Genomic DNA, 21189 nt, shown 5'->3' with positions numbered 1-21189 from the left:
AGCACAGATGACTTTTAGGGCAATGAAACTACTCCATATGATACTATAATAAAAGATACACGTTAATATACATTTGCACAAACCCACTGAAAGTACACCGAGAATGAACCCTAATGGGTACTGTGGAAGCTGAATGCTGATGTGTCCCGGTAAGTTCATCCATTATAACAAATGTACCACTCTGGTAGGGGGTACTAATGATGGATGTTAATGAGGCTATGCATGCATGGAGGGAGGGAGTATATTGACAATAAGTTCTGCCCAAGTTTGTTGCTAATCTAAAGCTGCTTTTTAAAAAAATGGCCTACTAAAAAATATTTTTTTAATTCTGCCCAAGATTTAGTGAATCAGAATTCTTGCTATGGGGCCCTAGAATCTGCAGTTTACAAAGCACTCTATGGTTCTGGTGATCACGCTGGTTTTGAAATGACAGGCCAAGTTTTAATTAAACCTAAATGTAATCAATTAAAGTTATGAAAAGTTCAAGTAAAAATTGTATGAGAAAACTGGGACATTATGAGGGATAAGGACTTAAAATAGAATCCCCAATATCATCAGCATTTACATTCATGTTCAATACATGTATGCCAAGTGATGTTCTTCTCAAATCACCAGTATTATCTTAAAAAGATGATGCTGACAGTGTTACTCCCAGGGCCACACTTCAGTAGTGAGGTTATAGACCATTAGCTCATTGAACAGGGTTAATTTGATTTCAGTCACTTGGGTATATACCTAGTTCATATGATAATTCCTGGAACATAGTGGATGCTTGCCATGTGTTTGTTGAATGAATAAATCTCCCTCTTGTCCCATGTGATTAAGGACTTTAGTTTGTGCTTTGCCTAACATCTGTATACAGATATGATACATCTTTCCATGGCATTTATAATAGCTTACTGAAGTAGAGCTTTTGTTTACTTTTTCCTTCTTTCCTTTCATAAAAGATCAATTGCTTAAGGGCAGGGTGTCTATATAATTTTCAACATGTTTCTTAGTTCTTAGGACAGTGCTTGGAACATAAAAGCCACTTAGAAAATGTATCTGAAATAAATAAATGATTTGGAAATGAAAAAAAAAACTGCTTTTTATCCTCCAAAGCTGCAATGGATCTTCAACTGACATGTATTTCTCTAACTCCAAGCATGATCACATATTCTCAGGAGACTGAAAACAGAGGTACATACTGCAAACAAAAGAGTAGGTGTCTGGGAGGGTACGTTCTGGAGCAGAAATCACTGCAGTGTCATCCTTAGATCAGACACAGGAGCTCAAAAGACTTGGCAAATGAGGAAATGTCTACAGGAGTAGACTCAGTGCATTAGCAGTTGTTATTTTCAATTGGTGCTTTTGTCATGAAAACAGCACTCTGCCAGGTCAGAACTTTTTTTGGCCACCTTCAAGGTCATTGCATCTTCCTAGATTTGGCACTGAATCTAGTCTGGCAAGTCTGGCTTCTTAAAGTGGATTAGGTGGGCCCCAAAGAGAGTCGTGTCCTGGCTGCATTCCCAATTCATATACCTAAAAGCTTTGGTGGTATTTCTGTGAGGAAAGCCATCTCTTTTGTCCCTCTTTGTACTTGAATCTAGCTTCCTGACCTAAGCCTTGTGCAGATTTCACACACTGCCATAGCCCATGCCAGTCCTGTGCCACCACTAGCTGCTTGTCACTATCACCTTAACTCTATTCTGGTAGGTAAGACATAAATTAAACCTGTGGTCAAAGTCCAGAGTCCGTTACTCAAAATTGCTTCAATGTATAACACTTTCATGTGAAAAGGACTATGTTGAGAGGCTGTCTCAGCCTTTTCCAGAAAAGCAGAAAGACATAGCTATTCATGCAGGCCCTTCTCCCTGTCTGTTCTCTCTGAACTCCTGGAGGCTTCCTTATCTCACACATGGTGGAGGAAAGTTACTCTTTTTACAAGAACAAAGGAAAGGAGTAGTGATATAAACTTGAGGGTTCATTTCTATATCCAGTGTAAAAAGACTGGGGGTCATCAGAAATTTTGCTTAGAAAGAGGTGGACAAGAGTTAAAAAATACTCTTACTTGTTCTGTCAGTTTAGATTTTTTATATTTTATTGTTTAATACACTGGTAGGTGAACTATGGAAATGATATAGATAGTTATGTATACTATGGATATGTAACTGTATCCATGAATATCTAAATAATCTAGGTAGCACGTAAATATAGATATCTAGGTGTGGACAGATAGACATTTTAAACTTCTATAGAAAATTCTTTGGAGTTCTGGAATAAATTTTTGTGGGCAAGCAACCTAGTTGCTCTACAAGGAAAGCTGTCTTGCCTGCCTTATGTAGTAACTTTATGTGTTTTGGACAACTCCTAGAATCTTTCATTTGATTCTGTTTAAAAGTGAAAGGGGACTTGATAAATGACTTTTGAAACATTCTGGAAATGTCTGCTGGATAGAACCCATCTCCAGGGAAGCCACAATCAGGCTCCCTGAGGCCAGGGAGGCAGCAGGAGCATGCATGCCTCTGGGCTCTCAGTGACAGAAGCCTCAAGACACCAGACAGACAAAGTCTGGGAAGAACACTGACCCCTCTTCTCTATTGCACTTCCAGCTGCTCCCTGAAAATATAATTGTCTGAGACCCTCCCAGTTCCCTGCTTCCAACCAGAGTCCAGGGAAGTTAGAATTGGTAATGACCCTAGGGAATCCCGCCCTCTTTCCTGGAGGAGAGAAGGGGGATTGGTGGGACTCTCCCTGCAACTGTCAGGGACCAGGGTGTCACTGTGGCACTGGCCTGGAGCCCAGACTGCGCCCCAGTTCTTCAGACCGGGCTTCCTGGGCACCCACCTCGCTCCCGAGGGCACTGTCCCCAGCACCCGCCCCAGCATCCGCCCCAGCACCACTTTCCTCTGACGTCCGATCTTGAGATCTGACGATCGCCCCCACCGGCCGCTCTTATAAAGGGGACTTTTGCCAATACTGGGATGATCGCTGCCTCGCCCCGTGCCACGCGCCCTCCGCCGGCGCCCACACCTGTCAACTCCGCGTGCGCCCAGGTTCTTGGAGAATCTGGGCGAAGAGCCGCGCGGGCATCCTGACCCCAGCGCCTGGCCCTGCCCCCACCCCTGCACCCCCGGCCACACCCTCCCACTCACCCTTACACACACACACACACACACACACACACACACACACACACATACTCTCTCTCTCTCTCTCTCTCTCTCTCTCTCTCTCTCTCTCTCTCTCTCTCCACTGCACCCTTGCAGACCCCGCCACCGCGGTTCCTGGGGGCAGCGGTCCCGGAGCAGCCAGAGGGGCTCAGCGCTTCTCCGCGTGGGGATCACTCAGGTAGGCGCGCAGCAGGGCGTTTTCAGAGCCCAAGGACGCGGCTATTTTGCCTCTTCGTGGTGATGCGCGGGCCGTCCACTCCCTTGCACTCAGGGTTCTCAGGTGCCAGCGGCTAGAAAGTCTGGTTAGAGAAGCGACAAGGTCCTCGCTCGCGCAAGCGGTGGGCAGAGGGGCCCAGGAAGGACGGCAGGGTCGGGGAGCACCCCGCTGGGGCCCCAGAAAGAACTTCCCTGTTAGGCTGGCTTCTTTTCCTTCCTCCTGAGTCCTAGGGAAGCTAGCTCTTCTCCCAAGGAAGAAAATACTGGCTAAGTATGTGTGGCTGGTGTACCGTGTGTTACTGTATTTTCTTTCTTACCCACCTGCGTGCACAAATAGCAGTTTCCCCCAGAACGTGTTTGTGTGAAATGGGTGCGTGAAATAGCCATGGTCATGAGGGGGGAAAAACAAAGAAAAAGTGAAGACGTTAGAAGTTGACATCTGTCTTCTGAGAATCTTGATTTTAATGTCTTTGACACTCTTACATTTTTAAGGACTTGATATAATTTTTAAATGGTTTCTTGTATATACCATTGAGGGGGAGGGGCGAGATGAAAGGAACAAAGGACAGTGGATGGGGAAGAAGGTTGATCAAGATGTTACACATAACATCGTTAGTAGCTACAGAAACTTGAACCACAGGCACTTGTTGAAAATTGGAGTTGATGTGTTTTAGGAATAGATTTTCCTAAAGTTCTTTTGTATTTTTTCTTAAGATAGCTTCACCTCACATTGCTTTTGGACCATTTCCTGAAACTGTTTAAAGGAAGGGATAGAAGAATGAACAAATATGTTATAATTCTCAAGCAGTCTTTTATGATATACTTACCTTACTGAATAATTCTAGATGGAATAGTAAGTTAGTTCTCAAAAGCAAACAGATGCATGCTCTTTCTAAGTGATTTCTTGACTGAATTACTGAGTTAAGGTACAAGAAAAGATTAATTTTATATTGAAAGAATTTATTAAACACAGAATGATTATGATTACATTTGTTACAAAGCACTTCCATTTTTTTCCTTGAATGCTCAAAACAATGCTATATTGTTAAATAGAATAATATAATAGGCACCTGTTGGTGTCTACTAGTTTAACATGCGATTTCAATGTACTTTTTCTTCAAGTGGCAAAGGATTTCTCATAAGCCAGTTGATTTACCTCCGACTGGCTATGTATGTATGACTGGTTTATATTGTGCTACTGTATTTTCTTCAGAAGTCTAATGAAGTAGCCAGCTGTGGAAGATTCCAGACCTCTAGATAAAAATGGCTTTCCATGTGGAAGGACTGATAGCTATCATCCTGTTCTACCTTCTAATATTGGCTGTTGGAATATGGGCTGCCTGGAAAACCAAAAACAGTGGCAGCGCAGAGGAGCGCAGGGAGGCCATCATAGTTGGTGGCCGAGACATTGGCCTGCTGGTGGGCGGCTTCACCATGACAGGTAGGTTCAGATGTCCAGCTCCATGCTGCCTGCCCCTCCTTGGCCTCTCAGAATGACAAAGCAAATGTTACTCTTTGTCTTTAGGATCCTTTGTGTTCATTACATATGTATTTTAAAAATAATTTTACATTTATTTAAAACAAAAATAAAACTGTTCAACTCAGTAGTATTTGAACAAAGTGATTTTATAGTTAACCACTATGTAGAATCTGAATAAAACAAACCTGGGCTGTCTGGGCTGTTCAGTGGGTGGGAACAGGGAAAACAAAGAGGTGGATGAGAGTGCAAAAGTGTTTTAGTCTTACAAGTTATGTATCTGGTAATTAATGTGATAAGGTCAGCATCTCATCTTGCTCATTAGCATAGGTATGAAGTTGTGACTTTGCACTCTCTGAAATGATGAGTATCAGTAAACAATAACTAGTGATGGCTTTAAACAATAAATTCAGGGGCAACGCAATTCCGAATTGATGCCCTGATTTGAAATTAATTATCCCATTTGATAAACTAATTTCTTTGCAGGAGGACAATCAGATGTTAGGAATCCACAGCACTGAAGGAAAAGATTTCCAAAAACCTTGAAACAAAAGGAAAAAATTCAGGGCATGTCTTAACAGGAATCCCCAGCCCCCACCTGCAGCTCTCTCTCATTTGAACCTTCTCTGTGCCAGGAGGGGCTGATATTCTATCCCCTTTTGCCCAGAGGTGATCCTGTTTAAGAGGTGGCTTATTTCTCTTTTATGTTCTTTTTGGTCATTGACAATCTTTCTGAAAAACAATTTAAAATTGTATTTTTAATATTATTGGACACATATTTACTAAAAAATACCTTTTCTTTTAGAATCTCATTAGTTTTTAAACATCAGCAATATAACCCATACTAACAGCAACTCTGAGTGCTCATGGGAAAATAAGCCTTTGGAAATCATATCCAAATGATGCCCACTTTCAGCCCTGAAGTGTTACTTAAAAAGGATTTGCTCTCTATGGGAAATACTTTACCAAACCGATCTGTGAAGGCTACATCTCTGTTTGGCCATCTGAAATCTATAATGTCTATAATAATTTGTGGACTATAGGTTTTTCTTTCAGATATTCACATTTTCTTTTGTTAACTCTTGGCCAAGTATATGTATGTTTCATTTGGTCTTTCTGAATGTCTTTATCTTTATATTTCAGAACTATGAAAGCGGTTTGGGGTTAAGTGAATACACAGATTTACATGGTTAACAAAGACCAGATCCAGGGCCAGACCTAGTTCTTTTGGGAGCCACGCCCGGACCTTTTTTATGATCTCATCACACTTAACCCTCTCACTGGTTCCTCTTTATTTCTTTATAAACGTACACGGTTGTAAGGACTTTTATCCTGTGTCTTTTTTTTTTCATACACACATATCTGGAACAAATTATATTGTACAAAATATTTTCTATGATGCCTGATATGTGAAATTAGATAAATACAAAATCACAAAGAATAAAAAGCATTCACTGAAATTTTGGCATTGATTTTTTTATTTATGTTCTCTTATTATCCACCTATTGATGAACAGTGAACACAACTTTATATCTTCATCTTCAGTTTTCATTATAGCATTTCCTCTTCCCCTTAAAGATCCAGAACTGACACTGACTTTTGAAGAGGATTGAAAAAATTGTGATTATATTTCCCTCAGATTTCTCCTATTATGAAGAAAATAAAAATAAAACAAAGGTGGTTGATTTCACTAAAAAAAAGTTGGAAAGAATAAATAAGCTGTTGTATATCAAAGCATTTTTATTATAAATTGTTATAATGTTTTATTACTGTAGTTTAACATTCTATTTATTTTGTCCATAAAGATATTTCAGAATTTGTTTTTTATCATTTACAGTAATTTTTTTCAATCTAATAGGCTGTTTTCTTAATAATCTTTTTCATTTTTTCTCCTTTGTTTTTATTGATTTTTGTTGAATTTATTGGTTTGACATCAGTTAATAGAATAATATAGCTTTCACATGTACAATTCTATAATAAATCATCTGTATATTGTATTATGAGTTCACCACCCAAAGTCAAGTCTCCTTCCATCACCATGAATATCCCCTTTACCCTCTCCTACCTCCCTCCACCCCACCCCCATACTCTTGTCTGTGTCTATGAGGATTTTTGGAGGGTGGTGTGTGTTGTTTTTTGTTTGTTTGTTTGTTTTTTACATAATCACATAATCCTTTCACCTTTTCACCCAGCCCCCAACCTCCTTCCTTCTGGCAGCTATCAGTCTGTTCTCTATGCGTCTGTTTCTATTTTGTTGTTGTTGTTAGTTTATTTTGTTCATTAGATTTCACATATAAGTGAAATCATATGGCATTTGTCTTTCTCTGACTGGCTTATTTCACCTATAGTCTGTTAAATTGTATAGAAAAGTTGAATTATAATGTTTCCTATAAAGAATCATGGTTTAGCTCAGTTTTAAAAGATTTTCTAATCTCTCAGAACTGAAAAGAATCTTGATCAATATCTTAATTCTTTTAAAATATGAACCATATTATCTAACCCTTGTCAAATTAATTGATTTTATATTTTTGATAAAGAATAAAAATTGAAAATAAAAATGCATCTGACATGAAATTTACAAACATGCAGAGCAAACTCTGTCCTCGAAGGTGCTAGCTTGATAAAAATGGAGGGGCTCTACCTATGACAAGTAACTATGTCTTCACTTCTATGTTATAATGTTTGTGATTATTCAGGCACCAGTTTTCTTTTTGGATAATGGGAGGAGACCTACACAATGAAAAATGATTACTAATAAACTTTGGGCTCATAAGACCATCAGGCCATTTGGTTTGTGCAATGAAACATTGCCGGTGCTGTTACCAGTTCTAGTTGCTAGGAGGAAGATGGAAGGTAGTCTCGGGTCCTATGCCTGAGAGGATTCCTCTTTTCAGGTCCTAGTTACATACTCAGTGGGGCTGGGAGAGGGAACCCTTTTAAAAATTTCAGCAGGGGTTCGAATGAAAAAGACAAATGATAGCTTTGGTTATTTATTAACTCCCATGCAAAAGCTACTATGAATACGACAATGGCTGCCAACTGTGTGTTTGTCCACTATAGGATTTTGTACAAAAACTTCCCATTTAAGTATACTTCAAATTACTTTTCAGGGAGGTCTTTTTATGTTGACCCTTTAAAAATAATATTCTCTCTTCTTTGTTTTGCATTTGGATTTTTTTAAAAGCTAGATAGATTTGGGTGTGAACACAAGAGAAATGCTTGTTTTCTATAGCTTCATATATATTTTTTTTGAAATTTTATTTACATTCTGTGAGATTTTAGAAAATTTTTTAGAGTCAAAATGTAATATACAGCTTAGAATTCAGTCTCATATCTGGTAAGCTTCTTGCCAACCTATGTTCCTCATAATTTTACACAAATTCTCCATAGGAATTATTTTAAGTATTTTATTAATACTCTTAAAATATATAAACTGCAGAAATTTAAGTGTTTCATTAACTTTAGTTTTTCAGCAAGAATCAAATATTATATTGAACTAGAGGCCTGGTGCAAGAAATTCGTGCATGGAGTGGGGGTCCCCTCAGCTCAGCCTGCACCCTCTCCAATCTGGGATCCCTCTCACAATCTTGGACCACTGGCTCCTAATAGCTCACCTGCCTGCCTGCTTGGTTGCCCCTATCTGACCCCTCCTGCAGGCCTGATAACCCCTCACTGCCTCTGCATGTCGGCCTGATCACCCTAATTGCCCCCCTGCCAGCCTGGTTGCCCCCTAACTGCCCCCCGCTGCTGGCCTGGTTGTCCCCAACTGCCCCTCCCGCCGGCTTGTTCACCCCTCAAGGCCCCCCACCTGGTCACTTCACGCAGCCTGCTGTTCAGTCATTTGGTCGTCCCTCACTAACCCCCCTGCAGGCCTGGTCACCCCACCAGCCTGTTGTTCAGTCATTTGGTCATCTCTCCTTACACCCTTGCCAGCCTGGTTGCCCCACACAGCCTGCTGTTCAGTCATTTGGTCATCCCTCACTAACCTCCCTGCCAGCCTGGTCATAGGCAGCCATCTTGTGAGGGTGTGAAGGTTAATTTGCATATTACCTCTTTATTATATAGGAGTCTCACAGAAAAATGGCAGTTTGTACATCATCTTCAGAACTGTTTAACCAAAATGAAGGGTTCTTTTTATTGGGGAGGGGGTCTTCCTTTACCTCTCCTTCAGCTATTATGCTACAGAAATTTTATTAAGTAACATCTAAAAATATTTATTATACTCTATGAAATATCAAATATCTCACTAGAAGAGCCATATTAGAACAGAGAATTGAAAATGGATATGCAGTCAACATTGTAAATTTTTCTGAATGATAGTCTAGGTTCTAAGTGTATGTTGGGTACTTGGGAAGAGAGTAGGAAAAGGTAACTTAAACTCACTTTAGGACACCTGGGAGTAAGTGACATATCTTTCCCCACCCACTCTCTTAACAATTTAAGGTAGTAAGTACAACTTAATTATGATTTAAACTGACTCTATTAACAAAAAGTACACACACCGACAACTACACATGTGCATGCACACACACACAATACACACACACACACACACACACACACCTTGAGGACAATAGTCACGATCAATAGGAATAGATCAATACAAGTAAAACACAAGAACTTTGAAATAAAGACATTTGACTGATGTTATGGAGGCTGGGGGGAAAGTTGTAGTTTTATTGAGAATAGAAATAATCGTGTACCATATTACATATTATCTCAAACTTTGTGTACTAATAATATCATTTAAAAGTGTTGATGACTAAATGGATTTAGAAAATATCTGGGGCAACCCCATCCAATAGAAATATAATGAGAGTCACAAATGTAATGCTAAATTTTCTACAAACCACTTTAGAAAACATAAAGAATAGTTGAATTACTGTAAATAATAGAATGTATTTAACTCAGTATATTGTAAATGTTTTCATTTTACAATGTAAGCAATACAAACATCATTGTCATATCTTACATTTAATTTTTCATACTAAGTCTTTTTAAAATTGTTTAACATATTAAGTCTTTGAAATCCATGTATATTTTACACTCGTAGAGCATCTCAGCTAGACTAACTACATTTAATATACTCAATAAATAGCCACATGAGGCTAATGGCCAATATCTAGACTGAGCAGGCCTAGGGTGTGACAGGTGTGAGAGTATCTTTCCCTCATTCTTCATTCTCTTTCAGCCACCTGGGTTGGAGGAGGTTACATCAATGGGACAGCTGAAGCAGTGTATGTACCAGATTACGGTCTAGCTTGGGCTCAGGCACCAATTGGATATTCTCTCAGTCTGATTTTAGGTAAGTGAAAGTTCAAACCTCAGTGACCCACTCAGTAAAGAACAAGAATATAAATAACAAGTGAAATAAGTCAAACAATGTAAATAACTATTGTGGGAAAATATTACCAGGAATCTTTAACTACTACAGAAATTGGTAGCACATGCTTAGATTATTCGACTTCTTGATTATGGAATACATAAAAAAATCCCTTGATATTATAGCTATCAGAACAGTGATTTCTTTAACATAATGATGTTTCTTTTTTCTTTCAAAAATAGCCTGGATATATAATTTAAAATGAATCAATTTGAATTGTACCTGAATTTCTTTGTGTAAATCACACTAATAAAAGGTCAAGAATATTATGTAACAGAGTATTCCTAACTTATTTTTGCACCTAAAATACTTTAATTAAATATTGGGCTTAATCAAAATATCTGAACACTTGCTGTGCTCAGCGATGCATCAAGGCATTTTAGTGGGTGCTGTGCTGGTCCATGTTTTCTAATCCATATGCCTCAGATACACGACTCAATTGTCTTTTGGATACATACAATAATAAAGGTATGAAGAAACTTGCCTTTGGTTGCTGAATATTGCTTGGTTCTATATTTATATTTTAGACTGGTTCCTTAATACTTATGTGTCCTTAAAAATTCATTTCCCTTGAGAAATTGTAGCATAATAAAAGGTTGGCAAAGACTATTACATTAAGAATTAGTAATTTTGTCATAAACACTTTTTTCATTCCTTTTAGGTGGTCTGTTTTTTGCAAAACCTATGCGATCCAGGGGCTATGTGACCATGTTAGACCCATTTCAGCAGATCTATGGCAAACGCATGGGCGGCCTCCTATTTATTCCTGCACTAATGGGAGAAATGTTCTGGGCAGCAGCCATCTTCTCCGCCTTAGGTAAGAACAAATGAAACATTGCTCTACTGGATTCTCTGGTTGATTCACCATCAGATACATAACTTTACTTTCTTCAGCCACAGGTCAGGCCTCCCCTGCCTCTTCCTGGATTAATGCAACCATCTCCCTGCTTACAGTTCTATCGTCTCCTGTAGTGTCCTCATGGTGGACAGACTCATCCTTCTAAAATACAAATGTGACTATATCCCTTTCCTGCAAAACAAACAAAAAAAACACACACACAAAACTTTGTAACCAAGTCCATAAGCTTTATATGACTTAGCCTCTGACTTTCTCCTCTCATCATTCCCCTCTCCTTTCTTCTTTCATAACTACAGTCCTCTCTTGCCTCTGACACTGTGCAAGTCCAGGTGCCCTCTGCCTTGGACTCCTCTCTTCTCTTTCCTTTCTCACATCTGCCTCACCAACCAAAAAGTGTCCAGATCTTCTCAGAGATGCCACTTCCTCAGATAAGCCATCCTAAACTTGCTGAATGCTTTTCCTATGGACTTCCTTAGACACACAAAAAATTTATTTTCAATAGACTTATCACTTTGTGTGATTATGGCCTGTTTATTTCATGCTCAATTTTCTATCTCATAAAAAGAATTATAAATTTCTTAAAAGCTGGATTTATGTTTTGTTAACAGTTGTAATCCTATTACAAATTAATGAATAAACCATCTATGGAGATGATAGTTAGATAGATATAGATAGATATTTGGTTTGTCCTTTAGCTACTTTTCTCTTTTTTAATTCAATTTATTGGAGTGTCATTGGTTATTAAAATTACATAGGTTTTAGGTATATAATTCTGTGAACATCATCTGTATTTTGTCTCCTTCCATCACCATTTATCCTCCCTTTACCTTCTTCTAACTCCCCCACTACTCTTCCCTCTGGCAATCAACATACTGTTGTCTGTGTCCATGGGTCTTTCTTCTTTCTTTTGCTTAATCCCTTCACTCTTCTCATCTACCCCAAACCTCTTCCATTCTAACATCTGTCAGTACATTCTCTATATCCATGAGTCTGTCTCTACTTTTTTTGCTAGTTTATTTTGTTCATTAGATTTCACATATAAGTAAAATCATATGGTACTTGTCTTTCTCTGACTGGCTTATTTCACTTAGCATAAAACCCTCCAGGTCCATCCATGCTGTCAGAAAAGGTAACATTTTCTTATTTACAGTTGAGTTAGTAGCATTTCATTGTGTAAATGTACCACATTTTTATACAGTCATCTACTGATGGGCACTTAGACTGCTTCCAAATCTTAGCTATTATAAGTAACACTGCAATGAACATGGGCATTCATATATTGTTTTGAATTAGTGTTTCAGGTTTCTTTAGATATATTCCAAGAAGCTGAATAACTGGGTAATAAGGCAGTTCCATTTATAATTTTTTGAGGTAACTCCATCCTGCTTTCCACAGTGGCTGCATTAATCTGCATTCCCACCAAGAGTGCACGGTTTCTCTTTATTCACATCCTTGTCAATAATTCTTGTTTGTTGATTTATTCATGATAGCCATTCTGAAAAGTGTGAGGTAATATCACATTGTGGTTTTAATTTGCATTTCTCTGATGATTAATGAAGATGGACATTTTTTCATATGTCTATTGACCATATTTATGTCCTCTGAAGAAGTGTCTATTCAGATCCTTTGCCTAATTTCTTAATTAGATTGTATTTTGGTGTTGAGTTTTATAAGTTACTTAAAAATTTTGGATACTAACTCCTTATTAGAAGTATTGGCAAATGGGTTTGTCATATATGGCCTTTATTATGTTGAGGTATGTTCCCTCTATTCCCGCTTTGCCAAGAGTTTTTATCATAAACGGATGCTGGATTTTATCAAATGTTTTTTCTGCATCTGTTGATGTAATCAAATGATTTTTATCCTTCATTTTATTTATGAGCTGTATCACATTTATTAATTTGTGGATATTGTACCAACCTTGCATCCCTGAAATAAGGCTCACTTGTTCATGTTGTACAACCTTTTTAATGTGTTGCTGGATTGGGTTTGCTAATATTTTATTGAGGATTTTAGCATCTATGTTCATCAGGGATATTGGCCTATAATTTTCTTTCTTTGTAGTGTCTTTATCTAGTTTTAGAATTAGGATAATGCTGGTCTCATAAAATGAACTTGGGAATTTTTCCTTCTCTTAAAATTTTGGAATAGTTTGAGAAACATAGGTGTTAGTTCTTCTCTGAATGTTCAGTAAAATTAACCTGTGAAGCCATCCAGCCCAAGACTTTTGTTAGTTGCAAGTTTTTTTTTGTTGTTGTTTTTGTTTGCTTGCTTTTTTACTGCTTCAATTTCACTAATTGTGATCTGCCAATTCAGATTCTCTGATTCTTCCTGATTCTGTTTTGAAAGATTGTATGTTTCTAGGATTTTTGTCTATTTCATCCACATTGTTAGCGTATAGTTGTTCATATTTTCTTACAACCCTTTGTATTTCTTTGGTGTCAGTTGTTATTTCTACTCTGTCTTTTTTTCTTGATGAGTCTGCTTAAAGTTTTGTCAATCTTCTTTATATTTTCAAAGAAACTAACTCTTGGTTTCATTGGGGTTATTTGTGTGTGTGTGTGTGTGTGTGTGTGTGTGTGTGTGTTTTACTCTATTTCACTTATTTCTGTTCTGATATTTACTCACTTTTGACTTTGTTTGTTGTTCTTTTATAAATTTCTTTAAGTGTGAAGTTAGTTTTGTTGTTGTTTTCTTGAGATTTTTCTTGTTTCTTGAGGTAGGTCTGTAATGCTATGAATTTCCCTCTTAGGACTACTTTCCCTGTGTCCCATATATTTTGGGTTGCTGTGTTCTCGTTTTCATATACTTAAAAGTATTTTTTGATTTCTTCCTTGATCTAATTGTTAACCCATTCATTGTTTAATAACGTTATTTAGCCTTGATGTGTTTGTGTATTTTTCAGGGTTTTGTTTTTCCTTGGGATTGGTGTCTAGTTTTATATTTTCTGTGTTCTTTAATTTTAAGTGATAGCCTTGCTGGGTAAAATAGCCTTGGTTGTAGGTCCTTGCTTTTTATCACTTTGAATATTACATGCCTTTCCTTCTGGCCTGAAGTATTTGTGTTGAGAAATCAGCTGACAGTCTTATGGAGCTCTGTTGTAGGAGCTCCCATTACTGCTTTTCTCTTGCTGCTGTTATGATTCTGTATTTGTCTTCAATATTTGCCATTTTAATTATGATGTGTCTTGGTATGGGTCTTTTTGGGTTCATCTTGTTTGGTACTCTCTGTGCTTCCTGCACTTGTGTGTCTTTTTTCTTCACTAGGTTAGGAAAGTTTTTGGTCGTTATTTCTTCAAATACATTCTCTATCCCTTGCTCTTGCTCTCTCCTTATGGAACCTCTATAATGAGAATGTTGTCATGCTTTATGTTGTCCCAAAGTTCCCTTAAATATCCTCACTCTTCCTAATATTTTTCTGTTCTGATTTTGTGGTTTTTTTTCTACTTTGTTTTCCAAATTCCTGATTTGATTCTTTGCTTCATCCAACCTACTTTTTATTTCTTCCAGTGTATTCTTTTTTAAATGTTTTTTATTGATTTTAGAGAGGAATAAGGGAGAGGGAGAGTGAAAGGAATATCAGTGAGGGAGAGAGAAATATCAATTTGCTACCTCCTGCACACACCCCACTTGGAACAAGCATACAACCCATGCACGTATCCTGACCAGGAATTGAAACAGCTATATTTTGGCTCATGGGATGACACTCAACCAACTGAGCAACACCAGCCAGGGTTCCAGTGTATTCTTGATATCAGATATGGTATTCTTCATTTTTGACTGGTTCCTTTTCATGGTTTCTATGCCCCATTTCATGCTGTGTAGTTCTCACTAAATTCATTGAACATTCTAATAACCATTAATTTTAACTATTTACTTGATACATTTCTTGCCTCCAAATGATTTGGCTCTTTTTTGGGGTGTTCTCCTGTCCTTTCATTTGGGGCCTGTTTATTTGTCTCCCCAATTTGGCTGCCTCTTTATATTAGTTTCTATATATTAGATAGATCTGATATGACTCCCAGTTTTTTGTGGGGTGACCTTATATAGTAGGTGTCCTATGTATCCCACTGGTGCAGTCTCCTTGATCACTTGAGCTGGGTGCTCTAGAAATGTCACTTGTGTTGGTTATATGGTCCCTCCTGTTTACTTGAGTCTTGATTGCTATTGCCCTGTTTGTGAATGTGATTGAATCTTAGGGTGACTGACTGTGAGGCTCAACACCAACCATAGCATGTGAGCTGCTGTGCAGGTGCTGACTGCATGAAGCAGAATTTGCCTCAGCAGGGTTTAGTGCCCGCTGAGATTGCCCTTTGGATATTGTGAAGTTTACTGGGTCTTGCTCTGATGTTGTCTAAAGCTGGTAGCTGTGTGTGTTGCTTCTGGGCCGCTTGGGATGGACTCAAGCAGGACAATATCAGTCTGTGCCTGGCTCTTGGTAGCCTGCTTGGAGCTACAAGTGACCCATAATTGTGGCTGCATCTGCTGGGCTTGTGTGCATGCAGGAAGGACCAAGATAAGCACCAAAGCCAGCTTGTACCAACATCCAGTTCAGGGAAATGACAACAAAAGTCCCAAGGCACCCCGATGAGATCTGCCTTCTGCTGCTTCTGCCTACCAGCTGCCTGTTAAGTTCAGTCACTGAAAGAACCTCTTGTAGAGTGGGGAGAAGGTCTAGTGCAGTGGTCGGCAAACTCATTAGTCAACAGAGCCAAATATCAACAGTACAACGATTGAAATTTGAGAGCCAAATTTTTTAAACTTAAACTATATAGGTAGGTACATTGTTATTAACTTAATTAGGGTACTTCTAAGGCTTAGGAAGAGCCACACTCAAGGGGCCAAAGAGCCGCATGTGGCTCACGAGCCTCAGTTTGCCGACCACTGGTCTAGTGGATCTCCCATTGGGGAAGTGCCAGTCAAGCTTCAGAGAAATGGTAGGTGTGATACCTGCCCCAGACCACAGTATTCAGTCTTTCCTGGATTTTTCCCCAACCTAGAAATGGCAGAGCTATTATGAGTTGGATGGATGGAGCCTCTGGAGCCCAGAGGATGGGTCTGCCAGAAATCGGGAGAGTGTTTTTATTGGATTTCTCATGAGGGGGAAATCAGGTTCACAGGAAAGTGGAGAAAATAGCCCCACCCTAAACCCAGACAACTCAGTCCCTGACACCCCCTGAGTCTTCCCAAACCTCTAAACCATGGCCAAGGAAGCTGAATCCTCAGAAGGGTCTAAGGTTCTCAGGGTGGGGCAAAAGAGAGTCCAGAGTGTGGGGCAATAGCTTTCTCCCAGGCTGATGCCATATGGAAGGGAGTGCTCCACACAAGAATGATGGAGACTGCTGAATTGGAGAATGACTCAGCTTAGAGACCCTGATGGCTGTCCCCACAGCTCCCTCCCCAAAGCCTAAAACCCCAGGCTCTCCTTACACTACTCTAGTCTGTTCCACTCTCCCTCTGCCAGAACCCAGGGTGAGTGGCTGTGAATGAAATTTTGTGCATTGGCCCTTTTTATTTAATTGGTTTTAGAGAGAGAGGAAGGGAGAGGGAGAGAGAGAGAGAAATACATCAATCAGTTGCCTCCTGTGCACACCCCTACCAGAGGTCAAACCTGAAACATGAGTATGTACCCTGACTGGGAATTGAACCTGCAACCTTTTGGTATAAGGGATGATGCATGTGCATTGGCCCTTTTAGAGTATGTCTGTGTATCCAGCGGACTCTGTCTCTTCCTGTCAGATAGCAACCCTACTGCTTTTCACAGCCGGATATTACAGATATTACTTGTGGGCTTCTTCCTGGCTCAGTGCTCTGGGATTTGGAGCCAAGCTTTGGGTTTAGATGTCATGCTTCTTACAGGGATTCCCTTGTAGCTGAGATATCTCCCCAGAACCTTAGCTGCTGCCCATGGGAGTGGGGACAGCTCTTCTAGTTTCTCTGCCCTTCCTACCAATCTCAATAGAGCTTCCTCTGCAAATCCTTGTTTATAAAACTCCTATTCAGCTAGTCTTCAGTTGGTTATTTGGAATGATTGTTCTTTAATTTAGTTGTAATTCCCGTTTGGTCATGGGAGGAGGTGATTATAGCTTCTACTACCTATTCTGCTACCATCTTAAAATCCCCTAGCTCTGCTACTTTCTTCTAAAGAGAAAAATAAAAAGAATGTAACATCCTTTCTCAATGTGATCCCTTAACATTGCAAAGTATTGGATTGTATACATTTTTAGGGATCTGTAAAATGAACTTTGGCTCTTCAGGGCCTAACTTACTACCAAGATTAATTATTGCTAAGGACAGCTTGCCCTTGGCCCTTGGATTCTCGGCCCACTTATAACCTTTAAAAAGCAAAATATTTCAGTGGAATCATGGAGAATCTTCAAAGTCAATACCCTACCTTTTGATCAAGGGTAAATATAAGCCATTCTACTAAGTACTGGGGTCCTTTCTGAAGATCAATAGAGTTGGAAGTTCCACTATTTTCCTCAGTGAGCTATATCAGTGTTTGATATCCAGGCATTTGTTGTGTTACTCTCCATCTCTTCTTACAAATGGAAATAAAGAGAAGAAGTCTACAGCTGGACTTTCAGTGGTCAAAACAAAAGTAAGATAAGATAAATTTCTTTCTATGTTATACGTTCTAGACCAATTTGTCTTCTGGTTTCAGCATTATCATCAGACCTGGCCACTATAATATCAGATATTAGTTTATACTACCTTTTACTCCTTTCTCTCTCAAACTCCTGTATAATCTTATTTTCTTGGTTTCCAACTTAAAGGAATGACTTGATATAAAAAAGAAGAGAATTTGATAGTTATAAAATACTATAATAACTAAGTGAAAAATGTTGGACTTTCCTGGTACTGGATAATAATACTCCACAACTACCACTGCACTTACATTCTAATTAAAATGTGTGAAAATGCACCTCCTTTGCTACCTTGCTCTCATTACTAGGAAGCAATAGTTTGTTTGTCACTGTTTTCAACACCAGAAAATTTTGGTTTTAAGACAACTGCCTGCTGAAATATCAAAAAAGAGTGGGCTGAATATGTGACAGAACACAAAATATTTATTCTCATTAAATAACAGAACAATTAAGGAGTAATATAATTAATAAGTTAATATTTCTAAAGTATTTTGGAAATATAAAACAACAGCTAAACACTAAACTTTATTGCAGTTAGTTATTTTTGTATATATGTGTGTATCTACTTCTATGTGTATATGTCAATATACATGTAAAGTATGTATTGTCTCTCTCACTGTACATATACACAATGAACAGTGTATATGAAAACATTACTGCTATTGTTGGAAATATATGATCTGATAAAGAGAATGTATGTCTAATTTTAAATTAACACCTGGATTTTCTTCAAAAATAATAGTTGGAAATGATTTAAAGTTAATATTTATTATAAACAAGTTAAAATACTTAAGAATAGACAAACATAAGATCTATTACCACCTTATCATGAATGTACATAGTTCACCACTGAAACTTAGGAGAATCTTAAACTATCTTCTTGGTATAATTGGACAACATCCTTATAACTTTTTAAAGAAAGGTATAGTATTTACATTTTTGACCATTCAAATTCAGTGAATTTTTATAACTTTAGTTACAGTATATTTATTTTTATGGCTGCATTGGCAAACAAACTAATATTTCACAGTGATTTTACTCACTGCAAATGATGAAAATATTCAGAAAATATTTTAGAGAAAAATTCATCCCAATATTAATAATGATGGAAGCATAGGTGACTTCTTAACAACCACTGAGTTAAAACCAGATGGCAGCATCTACCAGTAGCCCAAATCTTTCTGATTCTAGTTCAGTGATCTTACTTTTATAACATACAGACAGCATTGAAAAGAGGTAGGGTAATAATTACACTATAATTCATGGACTATAACTTTTAAAATGTTGTTATTAAAATAGAGAACTAGATCAAAACAAAAATGGCCAAGAGTTACAATTAAAGTTTCAACATGAAGTAAATAATTTGAGAAAAAATAATTTGTTTAATATCTATACAAAAAATAAGACAATTATTCCAAGTCACTTATAAATAACGAAGGGCACAGTGCATGAATTCTTGCACCTTGAAAGGAACTCTGGGCCGCGAGGCTGTGGTGGGCACAGGGGTGGGGCTCGGCCCATCCTCCATGCCCCTGCCTGGCCCTTCCCACCACGGCCCCTGGTCCCCTGTCTGCCGGCAGCCCTGCTCCTGCTGCTGCTGCTGCCCCTACCACACTCTGATGGCTCTGGCCCTGCTCACACCCACTGATGGTGCAGAGCGATTGGGACTGGTGCCAGCAGCAGGTGCAAGCAGCAGCTGCTGCCCCGATCGCTCCTCAGGAGCAGGGGGAGGTGGAGAAGCACTCAGGAGCAATCGGGGCCAGCAGCCACTGCTCGCACCTGCTGACAGCGCCCAGTGATCGGGACTGGTGCCAGGAACCAGCAGCAGGTGTGAGAGGCAGCTCTGGCACTGGCTGCAGGTGCAAGCGGGGCTGGCACCAGCAGTGGGTCTGAGTGGCGGCTGCCAGCCCCAATCACCCCTCAGGAGCAGGGGGAGGGGCAATCAGGGCCAGCAGCTGCTGCTCGCACCTGCTGACAGCGCGGAGCGATTGGGGCTTGTGCTGGGCGCCAGCAGCAGGTGTGAGCACTGTGCGGGACCTCGGTGGATGGGAGCAAAGGATTTTCAGTAACCACCAGAGGCTATCCCCGATGACAGTGACCAGTGCCCTGCCTTGGTCTGGCGCCCCTGCTCACCTGCTCCACATACCGCCATGGCTGATGCCACCATGTTCCATGCACTGCCGCCTGCTGCTGATGCCCACTATGTTCCGCATGCACCCCCTGGTGGTCAGTACACATCATAGTGACTGGTTGTTCAGTTGTTCAATTGTTCTGCCGTTTGGTCTATTTGCATATTAGGGTTTTATATATATGATTAATCTCGTCATCATTCTTCAATTCCTTGCCAGGCTTTTCCTTTTATTAATTGGTTTTTACTTAGGAAAGAAATTTAATTTTGTTACCAAAGCCAAAGCACTAAGAAAATTTTGTTTGAAAAATATTTTGTTTTATGCTAGATCAAAATCTTTTATATTTCTCTTTGAGGTACTGGATTTTTATCTCTGGTGGGTTGCATACACTATTAGCTTACAATTGAAGAGAGATAAAAGAATATAAGATAACAATTAAAATCACAGGTTTGTTGTATGTATGTTAGCATTGCTATTATTGCTGTATTTAATAATATGAATATAAACTACAACTTTTGAGAACAATGGGTAAAAGTTCTGTAAAACAATAAATCCAGATCTGGCAGTCCAAGGTAGTCCAACTGTCCACATCATAATATCCTGAATGGAAATATAGACACAAACAAACACAATAAACAAAGTCATAAAGTAAGAAAAACATACACTTGATTTCTAAGGTAGGTTAACATTTTGATGGTGAATATTACTTAAAACTGTGATGTTGAAATCTAGGGTTCTTCAATGCATTGTTGTCCCAGGAACAGGACAGGAATGCTCCACCAATAAAATAAGATAAAATAAGATAGAACTTTAACAAAGCTGAAAGAGAAAAATGATAATAGATGCAATTTGCCAATTTTATTTATTTATTTATTTTGCCTAGAAATTTGTCTCAAAGCTTGGTATCTTATACCATCTGCTATGTAATAAAAGCTAGCAGGGGTCAGAGTTAATACAAAACAGAGGGTGAATATTAATTGTAATATGTATAAGTCAGTCATTATGCTTATCATAAAGGGTTGTTTTCTCATAGGTGAGAGTACAAATATTGCATATATTTAATATTAAGTTGGAGTTTCCAACAGTTGGTGGAATTAATGTAAGTTTTTATGGTAGAATTAAATTTAAAATAGCTCATGGGATTCTGAAATTATATTATGAATTTCAGGTGCCCTCACATAAATAAGTTAGTAAAGCACCAATTTCTAAATTAGAAAGAATTTTAAAATATATCTATATCTATATACATATATATCTATAATAATAAAAGTGTAGTATGCAAATTAGACTGGACATCCTTCTGGATGAAGCCTGGTCTGGGGTGCCT

The 21189-nt window shown here is 38.7% G+C and overlaps 1 protein-coding gene across 1 annotated transcript in view; it reads left to right on the top strand.

The window, feature by feature from the left end:
• The first annotated feature begins 4628 nt into the window (after positions 1-4628).
• SLC5A7 (solute carrier family 5 member 7) overlaps positions 4629-21189 on the top strand; it is a 33549-nt gene continuing 16988 nt past the window's right edge. Inside the window, exons 1-3 of the mRNA XM_006085722.3 lie at positions 4629-4809; positions 10037-10150; positions 10890-11045. Of these exons, the coding sequence (XP_006085784.1) occupies positions 4632-4809; positions 10037-10150; positions 10890-11045 (448 nt within the window). The 5' untranslated portion in view covers positions 4629-4631. The remainder of the gene's footprint in view (positions 4810-10036; positions 10151-10889; positions 11046-21189) is intronic.

This window comes from Myotis lucifugus, unplaced genomic scaffold (assembly GCF_000147115.1).
Source record: "Myotis lucifugus unplaced genomic scaffold, Myoluc2.0 scaffold_21, whole genome shotgun sequence".
In the NCBI taxonomy this organism is placed as follows: Eukaryota; Metazoa; Chordata; class Mammalia; order Chiroptera; family Vespertilionidae; genus Myotis; species Myotis lucifugus.
Note: the sequence above shows the minus strand (reverse complement) of the source record. Positions and strands in the feature narration are given on the sequence as shown.